At 39.1% G+C, this 20086-nt stretch overlaps 1 protein-coding gene across 1 annotated transcript in view; it reads right to left on the reverse strand.

Moving 5' to 3' along the window:
• Positions 1-513: 513 nt before the first annotated feature.
• The window catches only part of MYOM2 (myomesin 2), a 77884-nt gene continuing 58311 nt past the window's right edge, over positions 514-20086 (reverse strand). Inside the window, exons 28-36 of the mRNA XM_040598167.1 lie at positions 17969-18082; positions 13931-14018; positions 10967-11005; positions 10178-10283; positions 7401-7564; positions 7035-7071; positions 6883-6905; positions 5973-6028; positions 514-1901 (exon numbers count right to left, since the gene is read on the reverse strand). Of these exons, the coding sequence (XP_040454101.1) occupies positions 1569-1901; positions 5973-6028; positions 6883-6905; positions 7035-7071; positions 7401-7564; positions 10178-10283; positions 10967-11005; positions 13931-14018; positions 17969-18082 (960 nt within the window). The 3' untranslated portion in view covers positions 514-1568. The remainder of the gene's footprint in view (positions 1902-5972; positions 6029-6882; positions 6906-7034; positions 7072-7400; positions 7565-10177; positions 10284-10966; positions 11006-13930; positions 14019-17968; positions 18083-20086) is intronic.

A 20086-nucleotide genomic window follows, 5' to 3' on the forward strand; every position in this document is an offset into this window, starting at 1 on the left:
TTGCCAGACAAAACAATGGAAGGTCTATGTCACTTAGATGAGGGGAAAAAAAAGTGGAAAAAAGCTCTGAGATAAAATTTATTTTGGTACTGCTCATTTTCCTGTTTTTTTCGGTTTGTCTTGGGGGTGTGGAGGATGGAGAGAGAGAGAGACTTAAGCTCAGAGGGTGACAGAGAGACTCAGAACTGCCTTTCAGCCATGACCCCAAACACAAGTTACAGTCCTAATACTTGTGCCAAACACTTCCATCCTTCTCCAGTGAACGTTTTGCAGAGCGACATTCCTCCAGGCCACCCCTCATCCAAGTTCCCCTGTCTCCCACAATGCTCCCTTTTCCTCGCATTTGTCCTAGAGACTGGGAGAAGTCACAGGACAGGAGGGCTGCATCTGGGACATTTGTATCAGCAGTATTAGTTACCATTAGAAAAACTCTTTGCTAGAAGCTGCTTAGAAAATTGCAAAGGTTCATCAAGGTACATAAATGAACTTTTATTGAACAGGGAACGTGATCTGAAAAAGCCAGCGCTGCAAACGTTCAATCATGTATTGTATGACAGATAAGTGAGTAATCTCACTAAAGTCCAATCTATTTGAACGTTTCATGATAAGCATATATTGAAACCTTTGCCTAGCAGAACATCACCCATGGACGAGTCCTGTTATTCATTTTGGATAGAGGAGAATCAAAGACAATTGTCTTAACTGAATTGTATACATGTCTTTTGATACCAGTTTAAGCTTGCATTTTGACCTGTATTTTGAAGAGTAAAGTTAACGTCACAAGTGCCACCCAGTGACTGCGATTAACCATAATTTGCATCTTGTATTGAAAGTCGATAGTCTGCATGCTACCAGCTGTGAAATTGTACAATAAGCAATAATTAAACAATTTAAAGAGTAAACAGAACTAGTTAGGTGTGATTTGGAGCAGTGAGTAGCAAAGGTGACTTTTAAAGTTTTATTAGCACAAAGCAAGAAAAACAAAATACAACCATGTGACCTACGCTTCTATAAGTAAACAGTGAACATTTGTAAAGATAAAGTCAAACTATAAAACAACAGTATCACTACTAAATATAGACTATCCACTAGACTTACAGCATCAGAGGCTTCAAAGTCAAAGGGACTGTGTGCGGAACAAAGGAGGAACCATCTCTGAATATGTATCTAACTGCAGTTCAATATTTTTGCTGGTGGGACATTTGTTCTCAGAGGGTTTTGGGGTTGTGGGTTTTTTTGGTTTGTTTGTTGGTTGGTTTTTGTTAGTGGTTGGGGTTTTTTTGCAGAGGGTTGGAGAGGGTAGAAATAGAAGTTTGATGTGCAACTTGCCATTGCATATGAGAACTTCTGGCAGGCATTTGGCTTTTTGCTATCTGCAAGTCCCACCCCATTACATGTATTCAAAATGAGATTGTTGCAGACGTGTACAGCACCATAGCACAGCTACCTCCCTAAAGCAAACTCCTAAAAGCTCAGTTTTATTTTGGACATGCCATATAGTTATGTGTGGGAATACCCCAACTACATCTCACGTGTTCTATTTTGTTTGTCAAATGTAGTGTCAAGCTTTATTTTGCTGTGCCCTCAGGTTTGAGGACGTCCTCCGATGGTGGTATTGGCCTGGGTTTAGCAAGCTGGCCAGGCTTAATTTCAGGCATTTTTTCACCATGTCTGTACACACTTACAGTGACATCCACTGTTTCCCCACCATACTTGTTCTTGACATGGATGCTGTATTTGCCTGAGTCTTCTGAGGACACTCCCTTGATTGTTAAACTGGCATATTTCCCTTGTTCCAGTGAAAACACATAGTGCTCATTACATTCAAAGGCCTTGTCATTCTTGAACCAAACCACTTCGGGGTCAGGATTTCCGAATACAGTACAGGTCAGATTCAATGTCTGAGGGAGGGAAAAAAAGTAATTTTGAGGATCAGTCAGATCTGTTTAACCAGCATATACTCAACATTGCTTTCAGGCACTTCTTATTCCTAGTTAATTAAAGTAAGACAGGCATCATATTATTGAGGACTGAAAAATAGGGTTCCTAGGTTTTTTCCTTTGATTCAGTCTTTCCACCATCTTACTAGTGACTTCAATGCAGTAATAGCCTCAGGGTAACAGTGTATGAAGATCGTAAGTTGGACTGTCATTACAGTCCTGCCTGCAGGAGATTCCTGACAACCCATTAGTCTGACATGAGGTTCAGGCAATGATAGATTTAAAAACAACCTTGAAGTTTCCCTGTACACAGCAGGGAGTAGAAGTGAGCAAATCTTTTCTGACCAAGGCCTCCTGAGGTTATTGCTTGAGATGATAACAAAAAAAAAAAAAAATACCCCAACAAAAATCACTTAAAAATAGAGTACATAACATGAATCATTGGACACTGATTCCAGGTGCTGCTGACTAGTAAAATGGAAATATTTCACAAAGAATAAATAATACATAAATGTTGTAAAAGTGTTACATGCATGTATAGTATATTCATAGAATAGCTGAAATGACCTAGTAAGCCATCCTAGCAGTTCAGGTGTTTTCCAAGGACTGAAATGAGATTGAAGAAGACCATAAAATTTTCATGGTTGTTCTTCCTAATTTTTTATATATAGTTACTGCTGAACTCCATTTTGACCACTCTATGTATATGTATGTTAACTTTATGTATTTAGGTACAGTGATGACAGGATAAATGAAATAATCATGTGAGAAGTTACATTGATTAGTGTCTACTTTGTCCACCTTTGCTAGAAACTCATTCTGCCAAATAATCTGCCCTAGTAAATTAAAATTCACCTTAAGAATTTCACATATGCACCATTGTGTTAGGGAAAAAAAAAAGAAAGAAAATAAACCAATGAACAACCCAAAAGTGATAGTTTCTACCAGAATGCTTCCTTGTACTCCCTCCCTTCCATATTTCCCTTCTGGTTTTACCAAATCCTGACCCAGAGGGAGCAGAGAGAAAGTCCACTTGTGTGCACATGTATGTGTTTTTATATAATATTTTTCTTGAATGATGATGACTGAATAGGTGTGATATAACTCAGACAAAAAAAAAAAAAAAAAAAGCAGGAAGAAATTTTAAGTGATTGAAAGTGCCATATGTTCACAAATATAAGCAGTCTTGCATACCACATACTCCAAAGTCAGAGGGGAATACTGAAGATTTACATGCTCTGTGTACAAGCTAGTGACAGCCTAAGTGTGTGAGTACTCTTAAAGATGTGGTATCATGTAGGCTGTAAAGTTAACTAATAACCTATAGGAAACAGGCTTACTACAAAATAGTTAAAGGAGTAATGATACAAATATGAAAATAAAATTTGGGGAAATGTCTAATAGCATGGCTTTAAATCTTACTGTCCTTTCTGTAACTCAGGCAACATTTCATGACTATTGCCCTCAAAAGTTACCTCATTCAAGAGCAATTAATAATTAATTCACAATAATTAATCAAGTCTTAATAAGTTAATATTAAAAACTTACCAAAGAACAGATATATTCCACAGTCATTTTAGATCATTTGGACCTGTTCTAATTTATTAAATTATAGATGTGACCTAAAATCATTTATACTCTCTTAAGCAGCGCTAGTAAACTTTGTCCTGTGTCCATGTATTTGTGTAGTTATACCATTCCACTGCATGAGAAAAACTCTGCTCTTTTTTATTTTTTAATAGTTACTTCTGACACCTGTACTTACATAATTCTTGTGTGGTACCTGTTCATATTTATTTTAAAGGTGATTTTGAATTTTCACCTTTTTGTGATCCATTTTGTTTTGCCTGATTTCAGGAACCAGAGAGTTTCTCTTCACACGTTCAGTTATGTAATCCTCACATGATTAGGTCTCCTTTGAAACCTTTTACTTCTGGAAATGCACTACGTAGCATTTCCTTAATTTAAGGTTGTCATTTTTAGGGTACGATTGCATGAGGAAACTGCAGCTTTCTGTTCATGCAGTCAGGTGACTTAATCAAGCTCTTTCCTTACAGTTAGACTGATTTAAGGTGTTGGTCATAGAGTGGCTTACACCTAACCTCCTAAAAGACTAGCTTTCCTGCTGCCAGGTGCCTCTGTCTACCACAATAAGAAGCACCTCATGTGAACACCCATTAGAGACAAAGGAAGGAACGGACCAAGAGGAAAATCATCTCTGTCTGGTCCAGAGTTGAGAAGCTTTCAGCATCCACTGCAAGGAACATATGCTCCCCCATCTTTTTAAAGAAATTACTGCTCCTAGCTATCCAGAAAATACCCAAGTACATAGAAAGTTGGAAGAGTTGTGTGCAACATCTTACTCTGGTGATAAGAAAATCAGTTTCCACACAGAGCCATACAGCTGTAGTCTCTGAAGATGCACTTCATACAGGAGATGTAAACAGCCTGATCAACATGCTCTTGATAGCCAGAAGATGGTAAGTCACATCGGCTCATGAGCTGATCTGCTATAGTCAGGCAAAATGGAAGTCCATCTAGCTCTTTTAGAGGTCAAAAGCAACTGCTTAAGTATACAAAAATACAGAGGATGAATCTTATGTGTGTATCTTATTCCCAGTATACCTTCTGGCTTTCCACAATTTGGTGGCTTTTAAACTGGTTATGAGCACAAGTTGTATCAAGAACGTTGTATTTAATGGTCCCTGCTGGGCTTCCTTTCATGATATTGCCTATTTTATTTTTTGGACACAAATCTATTTTTGCCTAAGTTAGTAAGGCACAAATTAATTATGAACCACTTGAAGAAATACTTCCTTTTGATACTTTAAGGCCTGTAATGATCATGTAATTAGGCATTCCCTAGTTCTTGTGCTGTAAAGTACTGGATAATAATTTACAACTATTGCACCTCTGAACGGTGCACAATACTGCAGATTTCTTTTTTATTTTACTCTGTTCTATTTCAGTAATTTTTCTTCCCAGACTGAAGACCTAGTTTCTCCCCATAGAGAAGGGCAGGGCACTCAATAGAAGATTTACTCCAGGAGAAACAGACAGGAACTTTGTGTCTGTGTAGGAAGAATTAAGAGTTTGCCTTTCCTGGACTGAAGATTTGGGTGTCCGTCGTCTGAAACTCACCCTCAGGATGGAAAAACTTCCTTGCACCATTAAGGATTAACAGCAGCTCAGAGTAAAAGTCTTCTCCCTCTATCTTAGTATCCAGAGAGTTTGGCCTGAGTTTGCATGAGATCCTACTCCATCATGACAAAAATCCCAGTGAGGGACAAGCAGTCAGTCAGAATCATGAAATTTCATCTCCCCTAGTCAAGTTGACCTAGGAAGGGACTTAAAAAAGATTTGCCAATTTTGACTTTGTACCTGGGTGTTTAGTTATTACTGATCTAAATTTTTTTTAAAAAGTGTATTCACTGGCCTTCCATCTCCCTTAATTATATACTGTAATGGGGCCATCTGCCAATATATAGAAGAAGGGGGAGTTCAGCCCCTTGGCACAGACAGGTTCTTTACGCTCCTTTACTCTTACCAGCCATAACAGTCTATGTCTGACATGCTGGAGAATGGGACCTAAATTTCTTTCTGTTATGCTGGCACTCAGGGGGTCACTACTTTCTTCTGCCTCTTCCATTTATTTCTTCTAGAGGGCAGAAGTGGACTCTCCCCTTGAACTGCTCTGCTCAGTACACAGAGCTGAAATCCATCCCAGATTTGAGTATGCAGTAGACTAAGAGCCTCTACACAGCCAGCACAAGACCAATGCCTTGAGGTTGGCCTTGCTTGCCAAAGATCTGAATCGGGTAACTGTGCCTCCTTTGACTGTATAATCAGGTTACGGTACCTGTGTTTACTGAGAATTTGCATGTGTCTCAATTAAGTTACTACAATTAGGTGGTTTAAATTAGCCTCCTTCTGCTCTTAGCTTCTACGAAATCATCTGCATTCCTTCCCTGTTTGCCATCAAAGCAAACCTCCCACCAGTCAGCATGACTTGTTGACAAAAACTGTCCTTACCTTCCCATCCATTATAGTAACGACATCAGGCAAACCACCAATGACTTTGCCACGATCTAGGAGTTAAAGAAAAATATGTGGACCATGTTAAGTTTAGACCTCAAAATTACTCATTTCTTAATGTTTTTATAACTTGGTACCATGTTAGTCACAACTTTTATTTGGATTTATCCTTAAAAAAGCCTGCAGTCCCTGGTTAATTAAATGTAAAATAATACAATTTTTGTGATATTTTGTGTTATTTCTTTTTAATGTATTGTATGGTCCCCTCAGACTTTTTAGCAGAGATTGTGCTGTTATAGCAGTCTAAACCGATACACTAAGCTACTACTGAGCTTGACAGTTTGTGCTTTAGGCACAAAGCAAAGCAAGGATGATGCTTTTAGCATCTTGGTGGTATCTAAAATCTAAGAAAAATTTGTTCTGCCACTCTTTGTGGGCAGAAGCATTTTGTCATTACCAGGGTATTGATACCAAAGTACCAGTATTCCTACAGCCCCTAACAGTAACAAGCTTCCCCACTGTCTGTGTCTCAGCAGGCACTGCCCAACAGACATTAGCAGGTAATTTTTTACTTATAGGTAGATCCCAATATTCAATATAATCAGTAGCTTTCAGAGTCAGCACTCCTTGTATGACACCCAGAAACTCACATCTTGCAAAACCTCTACAGACACAAGAAGATACAGTGGAGGCTTGCAAAATGTGTAAAACTTTTAGTGAGTTTCCATTGGAATTAAAAATAAATAAATCCACAAATTACTATTATTATTGCTGTATTATGTGCTGACAGGGGATTTGTGCAGCCACAGAACTCTGAAAGCTATGAGAGCATATCATGATGGATGCCTTAAAAAGAACAAAAGACTACATTGTAGAACACCTTTGATAAAATGTAAAATAAACTTACTCTTCTCAGCAAAAGCAGCTGCCCTAAAATTGTTGAGGAAGAGAGGAAAAGAAATATATAATGTTATTAATTAAATTATTAATAAAATATTTGTTTCTGTAAGTAAAATCACTGTTATTACAGCTTTAAAATGCAAAAGGTGTAACACTTACTTGAGTCGCTGGAATTCTGCATATGCATCATCAAAAGCTGTAATAAAACAATTGAAAGAGTTATTGTCCGTGAACATAACTTGCACTTGGGACTTAGTATAAATACTTAAACATATACCCATGTTAAAGTGCTCTTAAAACCCAGGGTTACACAGTAGCAAAATGGGAAACCAAACCCCTGAAAGCCAATGCTACTGGTGGTGAAAACAGATATAATACTAAAAAAATTATAACAGTTATGCAACTGAACTACAACTGGTTCTGACCAAAGGCTTTCTTTTTTTACTGCCATTCCTCTGATAATTTCCAGTAAATTCTGTTTAATCCATGAAAATTCCCCATGTACGTATGGTCTTAGAAATATACCTTGTCCTGACAGATCAAGTGTGCGTTTGTAGGATTCCTTGTCACCAAAGATTTCAAAGGTGTAATTTCCCTTATCCTTTTCAGTGGGTTCACGTATCTGCAGCCAGGCAACATCCTCTCCGCCTCCAATCTTCATCTTTTCACCAGAAGAAATCTTAGAATCCCTAGAAAAAAAATGAACAGAAATGAGTTTGAACATTCTTTTGATGTATATTCTCCATAGGAGATCACCTATAAAAAGTTACAAAGGGTAACAAGGTATTTCTAAACTACAGATAAATTGCAACTAATGGGAGCAATTTCCCAGAAGATTCTTGTCTTCCTAGTAGGGGTATGAAACACTTTGGAAACATTAGCTTGAGCTTTCATTCCAAAGATTAATTTGTTCACCCTCTTCTCATTCTTCTCTCCACATACACAATTTGTATTTATATCTGTATGTACATAGATGTCTGTACTGAAAATGGTGCATGACTTGATAGAGTTCTGTACACTTCATACACACTAGCATAGAATATATTAGAATAGTAAACTAGAAGCAAATAACCTTTCCTGATGAGGAAAAAATATCTTTACCTTTCATTAACTTCAAAAGCCAATCTAGAAAACAATAAAAGATTTGAATGGGATTTATTACTCTTGTATCAAGTCACAATACACCTTTTTTTTTTTTTTTTAAAGAACAAGACAAGAAGTCTTTACAAGACGTAAATTTACAAGAAGTAAATTTCCTAACTGCAGATAATCTATAAACAGATCTTTAAAAAACAGAGTATTATATCATCTTATCATCACTTCCTAAGCTAAGAGTATGAGAAATGCCCTACTGATCCAGATCAGGAGTTCTTCTGGTCCATATTAGGTCATGAAGAGTAGAAATAGAAGAAGCTATTTAGTGAGAGTATGCAATCCAGAACACTTTCAGTGATTTGAAGAAAAGTTTCTTTTTTCATTCATTAACTAAAGAAATATTTCTTTTCATCCTTCCTCCCCAAGAATTTTTAGCTGGAATTTTTCATAGATGAAGTCAGCATTAGCTTCTTTTTGATCAGTTATTTTATTTGCCCAGATAAGGCTGATTTGGCATCGCGCCTAGAGAATTATTTGATGGGGAAAAGGAATTTTTAATATTTCCCTTTCTGTAAGACAACTACATTGAGTTCAGCGTACCACATTAGATACCTGGAAACTACTATATATGAGAAAATACTACATATAATATTCCCAACTGTGCCATGAGTGGATGATGCATGCTGCTTTAGGGCTGGTGTTATGTTCCCTGCTATGCAGTATAGTCGATAATTCAAAGCTAGCTAGAAATTTACATGGTATATTTCATGATGTGCAGACAGTGGTAAAAAAAATATGGATTGTCTAGCCTTTCATTTTTTCCAAGAAAAAAATTGCTAGAACCCCATTTAAAAGAGCAGGAAGGTTTGAGGAGGTTGGGGAAGGTTGGTTGGTTGCTTTGTTGTTTGTTTTAGTCTTTGTTTTAGCTTTTAACTCTGGCTTATAGTCATTGAATTCATGGAAGAATTGAACTTTTATTTGTTCAAAATTTGTGTTGAATGATCCTCAAGACAATCAATGTATAAGACATTACAAAATCTGAAATATTAGGAGGGTGCAAGGTGTCCATATGTAAATATAAATATGTACACATTATATTAGCCATGTAGCATTCTCTACTTTTCTTTTTTATGAACTGGGTGGTGGAATGGACTAAGTCACTTCTAAAACTCAAGTAGATATGGTGAAAGGCAGAAGCAAAACCTATTTTTCTTTTCTTTTCCATCATATTAGTATCACATTTACTGAAAGAAAGAATAGAACTCACTGAATACAAAGCCTGAGTTACAAGTGCAGCTGCACACCCTTGCAGAAGTATTCTCCACCTCTCTGAATCTGATAATCACAGAGATTTTTGTTCCTGTCTTCACAGAAATCAAAGGCTGGACAGCATTGCAAAACTAAGACAATATGCCGACAAACCAGCCTCTTCCTGTCCAAGTCAAACCAGTTCACTGGGTGTCATCTTTATAGTCCATCAAGGAACATGCAAGCTGAAACCACTTGAAGAGTTTTAAAATCCTTCCAAACCTTACCTGTGGTTTCAAACCTGAGGGCCTGACGCAGCAAAGCATTTGAACGCATATTTAACTGTAAATACACAGATGAATAAAGCATCTCCAAAGTCAAAGATTAACATAACACTGAGGGTGGAAAACTATTGGGAACTTTAAAGTAAATTTCTGGTCATATTCTTAGCTCTGAGGGCTATTCTCAAAGTATTCTGTGCCTCTTCAAATATCTTTTCAAAGATGAGGAACCAGATTAAAATAATTTGGGTTACTTACGACTGTAACAGTTTGGAAAAAAAATCCTTTCTTAATACTGGCTTTTATTGAACTGTGAGAGCAGATCCTTGGTATTCACATAGTATGGGCATTTAAGGAAAATGGCAGCCCTGAATAGAAAACTATTTTGCTGTCTCTGAACCAACCAGATAATATACTGGAAGAGAAACATTCTTGTTATGAATAAGAGGCTGGAATACTGTAGGTTCTTTTTTTCCTGGCTGTTACAGCTCTCCTGATAGGTGTTGGACAAGTTAGTTAATATTTCCTTTCCTGTATGTACTATCTATGTGAAAAGATAGATGTGCTGGAAAAAGAAATTCATTAAAGTGGTTCAGTTACTAAATGAATACCACAGAATAGTAAATCATAAAGGTGGCCTTTCTTCTGAAATAAAATGGAAAAAATATTCTTAGGTACCTGTGAGACCAGTTGACTTTCATTTCTTCATTGTAGTACTTCAAGAAACACTGGAGCCTTATTCCTTCCTCAGTGCAAAGGATCTTCAGTGGAGAGGCTGACTTACCTATGTAAAATAAAACATATGTCGATCAAACAGGGTAGTGGGATGAACAGTAAACTGTCAAATGGACTACTTGTACTGTCAGGACAAAAAAAAAACCCTTAAGATTTAGGTCATGATTCTCAACTACTATGAAAAGACAATTGTTCATGCCTCTCAAAGGAGACCTGCTTATTTATATCAGGTGAAAGTTCAGTGTGAGTTTATGGGTTTATTGTCATATACAAGCATCATGGCTAGCAAGATCCATTGTGAAATAATAAGCTAGTCATGTAACTGCCATGAAATAGTAGTGTCATGATTCTAATTGCACTAAAATTTTATTCTTGTGCAACACCTCTTCTTTCAGTTGAAATGACTCCCAGCTTCTCACTGGGAGCAGGATCAGAATTTTGTTTTCTCTGTACCAAGGTTCACTTACTAATAGGAAGTAGGAAGAAAATTATTGCTACCACACTGCCATAGTATCTAAACCAAACAAGCCAGGTGGAATAATGTTTTCCCCCTTTTAATAGTGTCAATTAGCAAGGTCAACTGCCTATTCAGAAACTTAATAACATGTCCATAATAATATAAGCATCATGAGCCTCAGAGATTTCACACTTACAATAAAAATTGTCTGCCTCAGGCTCAGATTACTTTAACATAAAAAACCTACATGAAAATTAAAGACAGCATTTACTTACCACTGATTCTGCTCAATGCCAGAATTATATCATCATACACTGAAGAGAAAAAAAATAAAATTGCACCATCAAAATTCAGTCAGAATATAGCTTTGTTATGTTCAGTTTAATTAAAGCAATATGGGAAATCTTCACAACCTTAGGCAAAGAAAACCATTAAAATTGCAACAGGTGTATGGGACTAATTGGAGACTGTGTACAGCATATGAATTTTGTGCTGTGTCACTCATTATCTCCACTGTGTGTGGAGTCAGATGCCTGCTGTTAAATCTTTGTCTGTATCCCTCAGGCCAGAAAAAATAAAAGGTCTTTAAAACTGGACAGTTCACATTCAAAGGAGAGTGCAGGGGAAAGAGAAATTATCACATTCTAGGTGAAAACAGTTTTCACCTGCTCCCTGTAGGACAGCCTTTGAGAAACGTAAACCCCTTCAACAGCAAGTGAAAGAAACCAGGTATCATATCAAGCTTTTGAAATATCACAGAGCTGATGGGTTTGCAGAAGGGAACAACCCTGGAGACCAGGGCAGGAGAGCAGGGAACTCCCATAGCAGAAGAATCCTATTCAGTATCATTGTGTAAGACAAAAAGAGAGAGAAAAAAAAGAGGCACCATAACCTGAAGAATGTATAGTTAAGACTGAAGAATGTGTATTCAAGGCTGAAGAAATTTTATGAATAGGGAAGGCAGTGAAATGCATGAAGTTCAGAAAATACTACTCGTATATTTTGGTCTGTATTGATCTGTATCTGCACATTTTTTTTGTCTCTGTTAAAATAAATTGTGATTCAATTCTGTAACCTGCAAACTGTAATGTGCTTCTACTGGCATGTTGGCATAAGAACATGAATTGCATACTATATATAAATTACATTACAGGTATCTGGGAAAGTAGAGTTACTTTACCTATACTGCCTAAATGAGATAATTTTCTGAAAGAATAACGGGCAGAAATTGCAGAGGAGAAATGCCTAAGAGGCTATCAAGTGATGATACAGCTTTCTGAGGTAAACCACAGTTTAAGAACTCAGTCTGATATTCATCTTTTTCTCTTTATTTCAGGTACTTCCCCATACTGCTGGAAGAAAAAAAATTCAGATCTTTGGCAAAACTGAGTTAATTTTTGACATGTCTTCATCCCCCTATTATGACCCAGCAAAAAATATTCTTTATTGGAGTCAAATGTCTACATACAGGTAGGATGAATCCAGATTTACTTTGGCCTACTTGGTGGGACCCAAGCAAGGACACCCAGGGAAGCTCTTTGTAGAAAGTTGAGTAAAGGTCATTTATGTTGGCAAGAGATCAGTTTTTGCTCTAGACTCAGAAGTTAACATTTTTTTAACTGAACAAATTTAAATACATGTATGATTACAGTAGCTCATTGTGATATCTGATAACATATGAAACCTTATTTAAATGCCTAGCATTGGTGAATTTTAGACTAGGTTCTTTTACCCTTATTTGCATTTCTTTTCATTTGAATGCAAATACACACTGAGCTTGAACTGACCTGCCCCATACAATACGCAGTCTTCCCTGTTCATGCTAAACTTCTTTGTTTATCCTTCATGTTTCAAGGCTAACTCCAGCACTTAGGAGACCCATTGTCTGGTTTAACACCACAGTTCTTGTGGCTTTGTTAGCTGCCATTTTCAAAGCCTCCTGGACCCACAGATACTGTGAATTCTCTAAATAGGCATTTCACCGTACATTGCCAGCAGAACACACTCTCGCCATACCTGAAGTATAGTCTCTGGAAGCTTGAAAGGACCCCTGATCATAAGATGGAAAGCTACTGCACCTGTTGTTTATTGCAGTGGTCAGGATATCCCTTACCTGAAAATCCATACACTAAGGGAATTATATCTGTGTATATATCAAAGGGCAGGAAGTGAGGAGGATGTGTTAGATAGTGTGGGACCCGAGCATGACATAAATGGTGTGGAATAAGGAGCAGAGATTGTGCTGGTTTTGGCTGGGATAGAGTTAATTTTCTTCATAGCAGCTTGTATGGTGCTATGTTTTAGATTTGTGACTAAAACAGTGTTGATAACACAAGGATGTTTTAGCTGTTGTTGACCAGTACCTGCACAGAGTCAAGGCTTTTTATTTCTGTTCTTCAGAGACTGCCCCACCAGCGAGCAGCCTGGGGGTACGCAAGAAGCTGGGAGATGACACAGCTGGGACAGATGGCCCCAACTGACCAAAAGGATATCCCATACCATATGATGTCATGCTCGGCAATAAAAAGCTGGGGAAGAAGGAGGAAGGGGGGATGTTCAGAGTTATGACACTGGTCTTCCTGAGTCACTGTTATATGTGATGGAGCCCTGTCTCCTGGAGATGGCTGAACACCTGCCTGAGGTGGGAAACAGTGAATTAATTCTGTATTTTGCTTTGCCTGCACGCACAGCTTTTGTTTTATCTGCTAAACTGTCTATCTCAACCAAGGATTTTTCTCACTTTTCCCCTTCCAGTTCTCTCCCCCATCCCACTGAGGAGAGGTGAGCTAGTGGCTGTGTGGGCTGAGCTTCCTAATGCAAGTTAACCCACAAAACAGCTTTATGATTTTACAATCAAAATAACTCTCAGTCCCCATTGGCAGTTCCACACCAACATATTCAGCACCTTGGTGCTTTAGAGGCTTTTGTAGATACTAAAGCTTGACAAATTTGAGAGCGAGCAAGCACTCTACAAATGATCTCACATAAAAGAGGATGTCTGATTAGCAACTGACTTCAATTCTTGCCTGTCAGAGTGCTAGAGATTAATCATTACAATGCCCAGTATCAAGCTTTCTAACCTGGTGATCTGCAGTTCAGGCCTCTATAACATAAGCAGAGAACTGAAATGCAAAGAACCCAAAAAATGTTTGCTAACATGCCATTTGCAAGGATAGATCTTTGACACCTCTTAGTAACATGTGGACATCATTACTTCAATATAGTAAACTGAATGTTACCTTTTCCTGATAATTCAAGAGTTGATACATCATGACCTCTATCATCTGATAGTGTTGCCTTATAAACTCCTTCATCGTTGCGAGACAGCTACAAGGAAAACACAAGGTGTTTACTGACATACTTGATACTAGTACAACATTTGCTCTGCATGATTTCCTAAATCAAACAACATACGTTGTACTGCATTCTGGTTAAATAATCTTAGAATCACAAAATCATAGAATCATTTAGGTTGGAAAAGACCTTTGAGATCAAGTTCAGCCATTAACCCAGGACTGCAAAGGCCAGCATTAAACCATGTAACTAGGCACTGTATCTATGCATTTTTTTTAAACTCTTCTAGGGATGGTGATTCCACCACCTCCCTGGGCAGCATCTTCCAATGCTTGACTGCCCTTTCAGTGAAATTTTTGTCCTAATATAAAAACTAAACCTCCCCTGGCTTAACTTGTGGAGCCATTTCTTCCTGTCCTGCCACTAGTTATCTGGGAAAAAAAGACCTACACCAACCTGCCTACATCCTCCTTTCAGGCAGCTGTAGACAGCAAATATTCCACCCTGAGCATCCTCCTCTCCAGACTAAACAACCCCAGTTCCCTCAACTGCTCCTTGTAAGACTTGTTCTCCAGACCTTTCACCAGCTTCATTGCCCTCATCTGGACACGCTCCAGCACATCAATATCCCTCCCGAAGTGAGGGGCCCAAAACTGAACACAGGATGTGAGGTGCAGCCTCACCAGTGCCTAGTACAGGGGGACAATCACTTCCTTAGTCTTGCTGACCACACTGTTTCTGGTACAAGCCAGGATGCTGTTGGCCTTCTTGGCCACCTGGGCACACTGCTGGCTCATGTTCAGCCAGCTGTCAACCAGCGCCCCCAGGTCCTTTAACACCAGCAGCTTTCCAGCCACTGTTGCCCAAACCAGTAGCGTTGCCTGAGGTTGTTGTGACCCAAGTGCAGGACCTGACACTTCTCCCTTGACCCAGCAGTCCAGCCTGTCCAGATCCCTCTGTACAGCCTTCCTACCCTCAAGCAGACCAACACTCCCACACAGCTTGGTGTCACCTGCAAACTCAGTGAGGGTGCGCTTGATCCCCTTGTCCAGACCATTGATAAAGATATTAAACAGAACTGGCCACAATACAGAGTCCAGGGGAACACCAGCTGTGTCCGGCCACCAGCTGGATTTAACTCCAGTCAACACCACTCGTAGGCTCAGCCATGCAGCCAGGTTTTTACCCAGTGAACAGTACAACTGTCCAGCCATGAGCAGCCAGTTTCTCCAGGAGAATGCTGTGGGAAGTGGCGTCAAAGGCTTTACTGAAGCCTGGGTAGGTAACATCCACAGCCTTTCCCTCATCCACTAGGTGAGTCGTCTTGTCATAGAATGAGATCAGGTTATTCAAGCAGGACCTGCCTTTCATGAACCCATTCTCACTGGGCCTGATCCCCCAGCTGTCCTGCATGTGCCTTACGATGGCACTCAGGATGATCTCCTCCATAACCCTTCCCGGCACCAAGGTCAGACTGACAGGTCTGCAGTCTCCCAGATGCTCCTTCCTGCCCTTGTAGATGGGCGTTCACGCTGGCTGACCTCCAGTCTTCTGGGGCCTCCCCAGTTTGACAGGGCTGTTGATAAATGATAGAGCGTGGCTTGGCAAGTTCCTCTGCCAGCTCCCTCGGTGCCCTTGGGTGGATCCCATCTGGCCCCATAGGCTTGTGCACATCTAAGTGGAGCAGCAGGTCAGTATATATTTCTGCCTGGACCGTGGGGACTGCATTCTGTTACACATCCCTGTCTTCCAGCTCAGGAGGCTGAGTGCCCAGGGGGAAGCTGGTCTTGTTATTAAAGACTGAGGCAAAGAAAGCATTGAGTACCTCAGCCTTTTCTTCATCCTTTGTGGCAGTGTTCCCGGTTGCATCCAGTAAAGGATGCAGATTACCCTTGGCTCTATTTTTGTTTCTAATGTATTTTTAAAAACATTTTTTGTTCTCTTTCATGACAGAGGCCAGTCTGAGTTCTAGCTGGGCTTTTGCCTTTCCAATCTTTGCCCTGCATAAACTAGCAACATCCTCATAGCCCTCCAGAGTTGCCTGCCCCTTCTTCCAAAGGTGCTAAACTCTCCTTTTTCCCCCGAGTTCCAGCCAAAGCTCTCTGTTCGGTCAGGCCGGTCTGCTTCCCCCCCACTGGCTCATCTTTCAGCACATGGGGACAGCCTGCTCTGTGCCTTTAATACTTTCCCGAAGAATGCCCAGCCTTCCTGGCTCCCTTGGTCCTTCTGAACTATTCCTCAAAGGACTCTGCCAACCAGGCTTTTAAACAGACCAAAGTCAGCCCTCTGGAAGTCCAAGATAGCAGTTCTGCTGACCCCTCTCCTTCCTTCTTCGAGAACTGAACTCTGTCATCTCATGATCGCTATGCCCAAGGCATCTTCTGACCACCACATCGCCCCCCAGTCCTTCCCTGTTTGTAAACAGCAGGTCCAGCGGGGCATCTCCCCTGGCTGGCTCACTGACCAGCTGTGTCAGCAAGCTGTCTTCCACACACTGCAGGAACCTCCTAGATTGTTTCCTCTCTTGTGTTATATTTCCAGCAGACATCTGGTGGGTTGAAGTCCCCCATGAGAACAAGGTCTAACGATCATGAGTCTTCTCCCAGCTGCTTGTAGAATATTTCATCTGCCCCTTCATCCTGGTTGGGTAATCTAGTAACAGACTCCCACCACGATATCTGCCTTGTTGGCCCTCCCCCTGATTCTTACCCAGGGAAGGACCTCATTTTACCAGAGATGAGATGGAAACTATGAATGGCTTGTGCATGCTTTTTTGTGGAGCTGTGGTTAGTTCTTAAGCCATGTTCGCTAAGCCATGTTCTGATTTCAGTTCAATTGCCTTGAGAAACCATGTTTTTTTTCTTGTTCCAAAAAGACAAACAGGATTGATCCTGGTCAATAGGAATTAGAAGTAATACAGTAAGATGTAACAGACAGTAACTTCAACCCACACAAACTTTAAAAATGTAATTTTTCTTCAATAAAAACAAGTACTTTTTTGAAGCAACCTATGTAAAGCATAACAACAGATCTGTATCCTTTAACTGTCCAAATATCAATTCAGTAGCTTTCATTCAAGCAGCAATTGTAATCAAATTATATCTATGCTAAGTAAATAGTTAATTCATTACCCTTGGAGAGCTTTCATTCTAAAATCTAACATAGTAACACTGCATTAAAGGCAGTAGGGGTTTTTGATTTGGGTGGTATTATTTTAATTTACTTTAAAACCTGAAGGAAATATATAAATAATTCTATACAGATTGGAGGTTATTTAATTGAGTCTTAGACTTATACAAGTCCAGAAGCAAGAAAATCATAGCTGAAGCATCATATACTTGAATGACAAGTAACAAGAACAATTCAAGAAAAGCAGAAACAACCCTCCACAAAAGTCTGCTCAAGAAAAATGAAGCCACTAGAAAATCAGTATGCTCTTGCAAGTGAAATGAAAGATAGACATTAGAAGAATATAAAATCAATAAATAAAATAAATAAATAAATAAAATGAAATGTGCATTATGCTGAAAGCAGAAAAACTCAATCCAGGGAGGTTTTGGCACTTGACGAAGGCAGCTGCTATGCAAGCTAAGGCTTCAGACACAAGTTAGGTTATCCTGTTTGCATAAATATAAATCTTAGGAGGCCATATACCTCAAGCCTATTTATTTTAGGCAATAAAACTGAAACACTGTCAGAAATGAGGTGCTTGAACAAATTGAAAAATTAAGGAGCAATAAGAAAGAACGAGATAGAGTTCACCTAAGGACACTGAAGCAACTTGGGCATAAACTGTCTGAGCTGATAACAAAAATAGGTACTCTTTTGCTAGCATTAGTTACTCACCAGCTAATAGAAGGGTAGAAAATATGGTTTTTTAAAAAATGTTTCACGAAATCATGATAGCTGGTTTAGTGCTCAGCCTGGTCAATCTAGCATGTCAAGCAGAATCTGTCATTTTTGATCAGTAAGTGATACCGTACCCTGGGAATACTGAGGTGACATTCTCCCTTCTGCAGATCAGGCACCTCATCAACGTCAATCCCAGAACCATCCTTATACCACTTGAAAACAGTCTCCTTCTTTGTGTTCGCAACCTGTGCAACAGAAAAGGCACATAAGCCTGGTTACATCCTGAAGAAAGGTATAGTACAGTAGGTAGTCACTCAGGTACTTCCAACATAAGAAGTCATTTTTTTTATAACACATGTCAAATAAAGCTAAGTAAAAAACCAGTTTCAACCAAGTGCTACTAAGCAAATCTTAGTCCTACAGTATTTATTAGCAGCACAGAACTGGTCAGAAGTAAGCAGCTTCAGAGCCCTGGCAAATCTTAAAGGTGGTCCTGTTAATCTCTTCCCCTAAAGGTTTTGCACCCCTGCTATGTGGTTGTAGTTTGTCTAGTTATATCTGTGAGAAGTATCTTTGAAATTAGAGCTGCTGAAGTCCCCTTTATCTTTTTGCTTGCCATGTCACTCCAGAGAGCTGTAACACAGAACTTAGGCCCTATCTTAGAGTCTTCAGCCAATTTGCAGATTTATCCCAGCTACTTAAGCAATGTGTTTCAGGGCTGAACTGCAAAGAGCAACCGAAATTACCATTCTGACTTCAAAATTGCAAGCTGCACTAGAAATCTTTTTTTTCTACTAGGTTGCATCCTATGGGAAATACAGACTTGAGGAATCTTACAAATTGCAGTGTCTCCCAATACAAAGGGGCTTAACAACAGCATGCAAATGCAGAGAAGTTGCTTGAAAGCCAGAATTTGACTGTAGTAGCAGCAGCTCATCTAAGTAATGTGTATATAGACTACAGCTATGCCATAAGCAGTGCTCTAATTTTGAAATATAAATTGTGTATTGGTGACACTTAAAATATCGCTGGATGAATGACCTCAAACTGAATTCAAAGAAGCTAAAAGCCCAGCTCTTTTTATAAATCCTGTTTTATTTTTCTCATTTTCAGAAACATGATGGTTTATTGACATCACTATCCGCATACCTTTCTAAAAATCACAAAAATGCAATGGTATTTCTGTGCATAGGCTGAATTCCCAGTCAGCATGGCTTTGGTAGAAAGACAGAGCTAGCAGGACATTTCTCATTCCCCAGGCAGTTCCTTTTAAAAGCCTCCTTAAAAAAAGAACTGAACAAATGGATAGAGGGCAGCCCAGAAGTTAATACAGATCTGCAGCAGTTTTCAAGTGACTTGCTTGGAGGAAAACATGCACCAGTTTCTGCCCCTTTCACATTACAGAAGTCATTCCATAAATGAACAGCTCTAGGAAAGCTCTCTATAGGGGTGACTAGACAAATAGGTGGGCCTCCTATACTGATTCCTGGACATCTCTATAAAACCTGCTCAAATTAATCACATATATGGCTGCTTAATAACCACTGTGGTTGCTATGGATCTCTGACGGAGTATTTAAGACCAGAACCTCGCTCAAAGCAATGCCTTGCTTGAGAAAGGTGAGCAGCATTTTACATTTACCAGTAACTATAAAGTGACTGTTCCTGTAGTCATATGACATGAGTAGCAATTTTATTTGAACAAAGACTGAAGGAACAAGCCTTTAATGCTTTTCCACAATTTTTCATCGGACTGTTAGCACTCAATCTGACAATAAATAGGCTGAGTTTCAGACACATGCTATTTGCAGTGCTGAAGTTATTTCATGTTGAAATTTACTGTAAAAAGTTATCTTTTTTGCTATTTAGCCACACACACCAAAAACTTGCTTTTAACAGACGAGGTACAAATAAGGGTCAAAGTTATGCAAGAGCAGATAACTTCTGAATGTTCTGAAATTTAGAAGTACTTGAAGAAAAGTTATAGTAGATGCTGGCACATGAAGAAAAATAAAAATACAATAAAAAGCAAACACCATTGATTTATCATTCAGATGGACAAACGTCCCACTGGCAGGCAGCGTCTACAGTACCAAGAACAAGATCATCAATCCCAGGTATTTCAGAAGTAAATAGTAAGTCAATCAAAAGTCAGTCAGGTCCAATCACATAGGAAATAAGTACATGAGGTAACATGTATTACTTTAATATACTGTTTTATAACACTATCCATATTTATTCATTATTACT

This window comes from Falco naumanni, chromosome 6 (genome assembly GCF_017639655.2).
Source record: "Falco naumanni isolate bFalNau1 chromosome 6, bFalNau1.pat, whole genome shotgun sequence".
NCBI classification, from domain to species: Eukaryota; Metazoa; Chordata; class Aves; order Falconiformes; family Falconidae; genus Falco; species Falco naumanni.